Genomic DNA, 9,185 nt, shown 5'->3' on the forward strand with positions numbered 1-9,185 from the left:
ATATTAAGGGATTTGGGGCCAGGTGTGATGACTGTCGCCTGTAATCCCAGCACTTTGCGAGGCCAAGGCAGGAGGGTCCCTTGAGCCCAGGAGTTCAAGACCAGCCTGGGCAACAAAGCAAGACCCTTTCTCTTAAAAAAAAAAAAAACCCAAAAGTTAAGGGATTTGACAGGGCTAGAAAGCAGTAGACCTGGGATTTAAACCCAGGCAATATGGTTATTAGCCATGCTGCTATATGGCCTACTTATTGCCTTACTTCACGGAGCTTACAGTCTAATGGGAGTAAGGAAATCTGAAGGGTGAGTTGAAACCGGGGGAAGACAGGCATTTCAGGAAAGAGATTCACATGCGTAAGGAAGGGTTCAAGTCATCAAAGGGCATTTACATGTAATTCAGGGTGCAAGCGGGCCCCTTGCTCAGCAGAATCTGTAGGACTCTGGTCCATTGGAGCCTAGGAATAGGTTGATTTAACCCAACCAAGGCTTAACAAGGTTGGATTTCCTGTGATTTCTTAGATGATGAGCTTGATTTCAGTTGGGATTTATGAGAACCATGTTTAGGGAAAGTGTTTTCTGCATTTTAGATTTGTACTCCAGACTAGATTCTAGGAAAAGCCAAGACTCTGTTTCTTTAATGACCATTCCCGTTAATATGGAGCCAGCTCTCTGCCCTGGATAAGACTCAGACCCTGAAATATCAAAAAACTTGCAGAAACCAAACAGTTCACATTCCAGGAGCTATGAGGGTACAGCAAAGGTGGACAGAAAGTCTTTGGGACAAGGGGAAAGTTAGTAAAGTTCATCCTCTCCCCTCACCCTAATTACTTGACAAAAGCTAGTCTTCCAGCTGGGGGTTTCTGATATTTTCCTTAGCAAAGTGAAGATATCACCCCAGTAGCCTAGTCGTATAACCCTGTCGTTTATCCTCAGAGCGAAATGTCTGAAAGGTTAAACCCAAATTATATTCCCAGTGCTTAGGAAATTCTAATCCTATTGTCAGGTGCTCTTGTTTTTATGCCACTTTTTAATACATCACTTCATGATATAGTCATTGTTCCATATTGGCGGTACTCACTGAGCCTTGACAAATACTCAATCTCAGGAGAGATTCTTTTAGAATTCTAGAATCTCAGCACTGGAAGTAACTCTTTTAGTCCAGCCGTCCCCATGACACATAGCTCCTTCCTATAACATCCCATGTGATAGTCTTAATTTCCATTTGGATATGTGAAGATGTAGGTGTTCATCAGAATTGCTCAGATGCCTGAAGGAAAAGCTTAACAAGCAATATTTATAGGCACTGTTACTGTACTATGAGTTTTACATTTATTCTCTCTATTCTTGACAACCTCCCTGCAGATTTGGTTTTCCATCCTGTTTCACAGATGAGGAAACCAAGGCTCCAAGATGCTAACTTACTTGCACAGGATATATAGGTAGCTGTAGTATTAGCAGCACGGCTGCAGTTGTTAACTCCTTGGAAAGCTCTCTAGGGAAGAATAAAGAAGTAGTTTCAGGCCAGGCGCAGTGGCTCATGCCTGTAATCCCAGCACTTTGGGAGGCCGAGGCAGGAGGATCATTTGAGGCCAGGAGTTTAAGACCAGCCTGGCCAACATGGTGAAACCCCGTCTCTACTAAAAATACAAAAAAATTAACTGGGCATGGTGGCACATGCCTGTAATCCCAGCTACTTGGGAGGCTGAAACAGGAGAATCACTTGAACCCAGGAGGTGGAGGTTGCAGTGAGCCGAGGTCGCACCACTGCACTCCAGCCTGGGCAACAGAGTGAGACTCTGTCCCCCCCCACCAAAAAAAAAAGAAGTTTCAGCTTTTACCTCCTCAGCTATTACCAGTTCATTCATGCCTAAGAAATACCTACATTTTAAATGTTTAATTTGATTGATCAGTCTTCCCAGACAGCTTCTGAAACCCAGTTAAGTATTATTTCTCTAAGTGGGCAAAATGGCCAACCAGTGGACAGAGCAGGTGCCTTCAGGCTGCATGGTGGCTGGTATACACAGTGAAAGTATCCCATCAACTAGTCTTCTTTTCCAGGGCCCTTTGTCTGTGGATCCCTCCATGGGACTATATCATGCCTTATGTAGCACATTGGGTGTCCTTTTACTCACTACCTCATGAACTTAGTCTGAGTTAGTAGGAGCTTAGTCATGACAGGAATTCTTAGGGTTTATGTTAATTTGAGGTCACCAGGAAAGATAGTTGCCATATTTTTGAAATTGCCACTAGCAGGTAACCCATGGAAGATAACTTTACAAGGAAGAACGAAGAACTATAGTCATAATGTACTTTTGAGCTAAAGATGTTGCTGAGTATTCTCATAGCTGTTATCCACCTAGCTGGAGAGAGATCAGCCACTTGGGAAATTCAGAGCCACTTAGGAAATTCACATGCTTTCATAAGAAGTTCATTTAGCAATCTACCTTTTCCTAGAAAAACATATGATTTAAGTGTTTAATAATGGGGAAAAATTTAAACAAGCAAATCAATCATGTTCTTTGCTAAAATCTGAGGTCTGGACTGGTTAGCATTGTCCTGGTATTTGTAAAGATTTCCACATTCTCAGTCAGGTATATTTTCTGATTGTCTAGCCAGGATACCAGTGAACTAACAGGCCCTGATGTAAATGCAGTCAAAATGATCAAAACTTTCATTTCCTCAGCAAGGAGTCTAAGATACAGCTGTAAACTGTATACAGAAGCCCCATGAAACAGATGAGTCTCTCAGACCTTATTTCTTGCTCTGTGAACGCCGTGGATCATGGCAGAATTGAAAAGTGGTGACAGTGGTTAAAGTCAGGGATGAGGTTCAAACATCTACATGACTATCACTCACCAGTGGGAGAACAAATGAACTAATAGTTTCATATCCAGATTAATTTTTCAGGATTTTTCCAGTTTGAATTGACAAAAGAGCAAACCAACCAACCAACGTTAAGCTGGTGGGTGTGGAGTGGAATGGGTGGTGAATATAAACCAAGAGTACAGGAGTAGATCTTAATGTCACAGCCAAATGGCTCCAGGCGTTCAGCCCATGTTGTAAGAATTAGTCTCCATCTCTGTGCTGCTTTCCTCTGGGAGGTTCACTCCCAGGCAGGTTCTTCCTTCATGGAAATAAGATGCCTATTCCAGTCCTCCAGCCTATCCTCTGGAAACCCCAGTGGGAAGTGCTGCTTTCCCCAGCAGTCCCAGCAAAAGCCTTGAGGTTGGGGTCCATCAGACTAATTGGGGTCATCTGCTGACCTGTTATTGTTTCCAGGCTTGGGGTTTGGTATGTGGGCTGGGGGGTGAAGCACATGGATGAGATGGGGATGGGAGGGTTACTGAGGAAAATACAGGTTCTGTTACCAGAAGAAAGGGGAATGGATGCTGGACAAGCAAAAGCACAAATGTCCACTAAATCAAAGGAAAATTCAACAGAGCTCATGGAAGACTGAAATTCAGTCTGTAATGCCTGAGACAGTTTGTCCTGCCTCTAGCATACAGCCTTCCCCCCGAAATGTACACAAACACACACTCTCACAACCTTGCTGCCTCCTTCTCGTCAGGTACCACCTGAAGCAGGAAGTTGCAACCAACCCTCTTGTCACCGTCCCTGGCTATTACATGGTATCATGAATGGGGAAAATAGAAAGGAGCCTTTCACACAGTAGACTGATCCATTTCCTATTAACAAGATTTTAATTTCAGGGGCGCCGATGTGTGTTGAAAGACTGCTGCAAAATTCTTGACAACACAGTATTACCTCCAGAAACTGTGGTTCCACCATTCACTGTCTTCTCAGGCTGCCCAGGTAACCTTGGGTGTTGATTAATTTTATTTTAACTTCCTAAAACTCAATTGTATTTTCCATCACAAAAGTAATGCTTACAATTCCTATCTCTGGCAATATATTGATAGAGCTAACTTAGAAATTCACCTGTACAAAGTACCTAGAAATGCTACCTAACATATAACAAGCATCTGTTTAAATGCATAATTGGGTTCACCAGAAAATAAGGAAATTATGAAGGGCCAAACACAAAGAGGAAACTAAGTCCAAGCTGTGAGATTGCACGGGTTAATGCTGTCTTCATAATAGAGTGATTTGAGGGGTGATACTCATGTCGGGATGGAAATAAAGCCTTGGATCCACACATGGCAGAGAGATCCTCAAATACTCTTAAAGGATTCCCTCTCAAGGAAAAGTCGATGTAAAACAAATCTGCTGCCAACACAGGGAATGTACAAGAAAGCATTTCTTGCCTGGCCTGGACTCTGGGTAGAAAAAGTCTGTCTAGAGAATTTTAGTACTGGGCTTACCCTCACATTGGTCATGGGTTTAATTTGTACATTCCACATGGCCCAGGAATTCCCAGACTGAAAAGTTAGCATAAACCATGGTCTAAGACCAGCAATACCCTGGGGATACCGGAGAGGGGCAAATATTAATACATTATCTCTGGACCTTGGCTGATAGAATGCTCACAAGTAAAGCCCATCAGGAGCCTGGAGTTCCAAATTATAAAACTTGAGGAAACGAAAGTGATACATACTTCTCTCAGAAAACTTGGAAAACACTGAAAAGCAGAAGGAAGGAGAAAACCTCACATTTCCTTAGCCCTACCCCAAGACAGTATCTTCTTCTCCATGTTGTTTTACACAGCTGAAATCATGTAGCATATACAGAGGCACGTCATAAATTCACAGATGGAAAATAATATGAACAGAGAGATTTGACAGTATATGATACCTACCACTGAGTGGTTTAATTGTTTTTCCAATTAAAAAATAAATCTCATCTCTCAGATCATTGAATCTGAGTTTCTAAGATGAACAAAATCATCACTCAGATTCTTTGGGGAGGCATTTGGCCATTCTACCGTGTCATGCATCTCTGCTTTTGCAGAGGAGGAAGGAGAGACTTTTGTTTAGTAATTTCTCCATATTGGGGTCCTGCTGTGAAAAAGTTTAGCTGTTCTTAGCAAGCGCTGGACCAGAACAGCCTCAGCGATTGTTTAAGTGATTGTCAGACATGCATCTGATTGAGGTGAGAAGGATATTGCCAGAGAAATATCTTAACCTCTTGTAACTTCTTCAAGCTCCTTAGAGCTGGGTCTTTCTTTCCCCAGGACTCTTCTCAGGGGAGCTCCCGGAGTGCACTCAGGAGCTGATGATTGACGTCACCAAGAGCTACTACCAGAAGTTTTTGCCCCTGACACAAGTCTAGCATCTCTGCCTCATGTCTTGAATCTGCTTGAGCTCTAAGATGAACCTGGGGACAAAGTGAGCCAGTCAGCACCTACAAAGAGCTCTTGTGTCTTTGACATCTACCACCATCCTCCTTTTAAAAAATTTCTTTAGAATTTCTCAATCTTCAAGGCTCTAAGCGCTTAAGAATTCACTAACAGACAGACCATCTGGAGGAGCTGTCTTCAAATGCTGTGCTTACACCTTATCTATGAACAGTCACTTTGTACCGTTATCTGTGGAACACAGAATCATCTGTTCCCAACGCTCCAGCCCCTTGGTCCTGTGGATGGCTGGATCCCGCCTGAAACGGACCTGCAGAGCAGCAGCACCCTTCCGGTGTGGAGGCTATGTAGCTGGTGCGCTGCTCACGGCCATTCACTGCCCATGCTGAGCGCCTCTCACACAGGTAATGCCCAGCTTTTCTGCTGCTAACACATTTGGCCAGTTGTTGCAGTTGCTCATAATCTTGGGAAAGGTGTTTGTGACTTTTCAGAGCCCAGATTCCTGTTGGCTATTAAAACTTGAAGGGAGGGGTGAATAGTATTTCTCTCTTCTTCCCAAAATGACCTTAGCTGCCCTAGGATAGTTAGTAAAAGACTTTTTAGCATTTTGACCTAGGGCCTTTGGCTTTCACTAAAAGTGGGGACCTCAGTATCCCAGATTGTAATTTTGCCAAGTGTTAGATTTGAGTCTCTCATGTGGATGCATTAGTCAGGCAGTTACTCCTTGCTTCAAGGTACTTACCTTATTTCATTGAAGACACCGCATTTGTGAACTCTTGCTTCCTGGCCTAGAACCATTCAGCCTACCCTGTATTTGCCATAAACTCCACAATTCACACCAAAATGTCTGTACTTAGAGCTCATTCGCATATGTACAGGAAGGGCTCTTAGAATCAGTTTGTGGGCACAGAGCCTCAGGAGTAAATGAAGTTACTAGGGCTGTTCTTACCATCTCCTTCTGGCCAAATAGCACAACATTTCCTGGTTCTGCTCTGACCTCTTAGCTTAGAAGGAAGATTCAGAAGTGAGGGGCTAAGAAGGTTGTCCTTGCCTAATGCTCTGATCTGTAAGTGAATAGGGCAGAACAGTTCAGCCTTGAGATTAGAATTTAGCAGGAGCTATCCTGACTTAATATCCAGTTGTGGGGTTTGCAAAACAAAACAGCTGTATGTAATCATTGCCACTAGTTCCATCTAGAACTCCTTTCTAGTTTGTTATTTTTAAAATGTTTATACATAAAACCACCAAAATACATAGCTTCGACAAGATGGAAGTTTATTTCTCTCTCTCATAACAGTGCAGTGATAGTCAGCTGGTCCAGGCCAGGCAAGGGGCTGGTCCATAATGTCATCAGGCACCCAGGTTCCTACTGTCTTGCCATGTGGCCACAGTTAGCAACAAAGGAGGCTGTAAATTTAGTTTCTACTTGGGCAGCCAAAACTCTGAGGAAGGAGATTCTGCTAGTAAAAAGGAGTGGGGGAAGAATGGCCACTGGGAGACAACAAGCAGACTCAACCAGGCCTCTTTGTTGGCTTCCTTTCCTCCTGCTGCACATGAGCCTTCGCCGTGCATTTGGAGCCATGGCAGCTGATAGCTCCAGACCTGCATCCTCCTAGCTTGGGGGCCCTGAATGAAAGGTTTCTTCCCTTCCAGTTCTAATTTGGAAACTCCCAAAGTTCTCAATGGTTTGTTGTGAGTTCCATGTCCTCTTGGATCAGTCACTGTGGCCATGCGTGTTTGGCCACATGATTAATCCAGTCTGGGTCATGACCTTTTCTTCATCCAAAACAAGGTGGTGGGAAGACAAAAACAATAGCTACTACAAACAATCAGAGTTTATAATTATGTGCTGATGTATTCGAAGATGTGTTGACAGTCGTGAGTGTGTATCCTAGGAAAGGCAAGCTGGACTCTTGTCTCCATGGTGGCTCTCACCCCAGGGACCTAGGAACAGCCTGTCACCACACAATTACTTTTATAACCCTAGAGAAGAAAATCTCCTTGTCCTCAAAATACTTCCAGAAGAACAACCAGATGGGAAGGACCTTGGTTGGGACTCTTTCCAGTTCACTTGGGGCAGAGGGAATTTAATGGCTCACGTAGCTGAAAAGGATGGGCTAGATTGGGCTTCAGGCTGCATCCCAGGACTCCAAACAGGGATCTGTCTCTTTGGCTCTCAGCTCTGCTTTCATTTGAGTTGGCTTTATTCTTGGGCTTCACGGTGTGGCCCCACAGCACCAGTTATTGATAAAAAGAGCTCCCCTTTGCTGACAGAACTGCTGGATTTGGTTCTCATTGGTCCAGACGAGGAAGGTATCCAGCCTCAAGTCATCATTGTGGCCAGGAAGATGGAATACACCAAATGGACAGGCCTGGCATGTACCCACAGAGACTGAGAGTTGGTGCTGGTGGTTGTGGTGGCAGATGATATTACCTGAAGAAGGGACGAATGGGTGCTGGGCAGGACAAAGCATCAGCTGTCCAGTTCAGGCCTCTCCTCTTTCCCTGGTGTCTTCATTTTCCTCCGTCTCCCTGCTGTCCCTTACCCTCTGCCCAATCTCTCATTACTCCTGGTCTTGGGAGGTGCCTTCTGAGGATACTCCATTGGGGGTACCTGAGCCTGGATTAGAGGGTAGGGGGAGGATATTGCCTAGCCAAAGTGGGTGTTCAATAAAGAACCATTTGGAGATGGTCTTCTGTCTGGAACTGCTTCCTTTTTGTTTTATTATTTTTCCCCAGATGAGCTGACTGGGCCATGGAACTGCATCCTTATGGTTCCCATAGCACCTTACCGAGGCACCCTTATCAATAGAGTTTCAGTTATGTACCTGTGTTCTTGTCTGAACCCCTATTGTGAGCTCCTGAGGAGTCAGGCCTGAGTCTGTGGGTCATCTAGCCCATCCTTAATAGAATGATTGCCTGGATGTGACCACCCTCACCCCCAACCCTCTACACCCTGCCAGCATGCCTCAGACCTTACCCCAGCTCAAGATAAGTCTCAGATTTCAGGATACCTGGTGCAGGGAACAAAGGTGAATGATTGTCTTGTGAGCCTCCTGTTGACTGATTCTGTTTTATATGGCTGCACAGAGCCCTTGTGGTTATTTGGGGTTGGGGTGGTGGCTTCTGTATTAGTCACTTCTGCATGAACCATTTCACTCAGGATCTGAGGCCACAGTTCCTTTCTTAGTCACTGACACATCTGGCAGACTTGAAATTAATCAGACAACATTGTTCATAGTTAACATATCCTTGGAAGTTTCTCAGCTATAAGGAAGAGGTCTTGGTGGCTAGGAAGGCCTTTCTCTGTATCCTGTTCTATCCAGTGAGAGCCTAGAGGGTGCTGCCCAGCCATATTCTGGCTAGCCTCAGCTGTTCTCCTGAAAAAAAATTGGCATCTGACAACCTGGATGGTGACTATAGGTAGTCAAATCCAGCTGGCTGGTCTCCTGGGGGTTAGCTTCCATGGAGCTGCAAGTCCCCTGAAATTATACTGGCAGTGTTGGGACAGCGTGTCCGAAGGCCTGGTTTTTTCAGAACTGGTCTCAGCGAAATGTCTTGCCAACTTCTACAGTTCCCATAAGTACATGATAACTGAAACACTTCTAGAGCCCCCCAGCAATGGGCTTGTGCTTTTAGTAGAATATGTGCTTGCTTCCATTTAGGGGTAAGAAGGTGGGCCCCTCACCATATGCTGCACAGAGAAGAGAGACACCATCACTCATTTATTCATTTGACAAGTGCTTTCCAAGCCACTACTAGGTGCCAAGCACTTCCTAGGTCCTGGGGATACAGTGGAGACTAAGATGGAGCCAGTTCTTTCTCATAGGGATCTCACAGCTTAGTGAGGGAGAAAGCCAAAGAGTCAAAATACAGAGAGGGTCTGAGGGGCCCATTTTGAGAGCCATCATAGTGGTGAGGAGTGTAAGTGCTAG

General features: G+C 44.6%; 1 protein-coding gene across 3 annotated transcripts in view; it reads left to right on the forward strand.

Moving 5' to 3' along the window:
- Positions 1 to 7,944, forward strand: part of DCTN5 (dynactin subunit 5) — a 28,849-nt gene extending 20,905 nt beyond the window's left edge. The window contains exons 5-7 of one of the 3 annotated variants that reach the window (XR_002003145.4): positions 3,707 to 3,809; positions 5,128 to 5,654; positions 7,525 to 7,944. Coding sequence is in view for 2 of the 3 variants with exons in the window: in XM_004057357.5 (XP_004057405.2) it covers positions 3,707 to 3,809; positions 5,128 to 5,225 (201 nt within the window). In the remaining variant the exon portion in view is untranslated. Of the gene's footprint in view, positions 1 to 3,706; positions 3,810 to 5,097 lie in introns of all 3 variants that reach the window. The other 2 variants (XM_004057357.5, XM_055365506.2) reach the window with 2 other exon arrangements.
- Positions 7,945 to 9,185: the final 1,241 nt, after the last annotated feature.

This window comes from Gorilla gorilla, chromosome 18 (genome assembly GCF_029281585.2).
Source record: "Gorilla gorilla gorilla isolate KB3781 chromosome 18, NHGRI_mGorGor1-v2.1_pri, whole genome shotgun sequence".
NCBI lineage: Eukaryota > Metazoa > Chordata > Mammalia > Primates > Hominidae > Gorilla > Gorilla gorilla.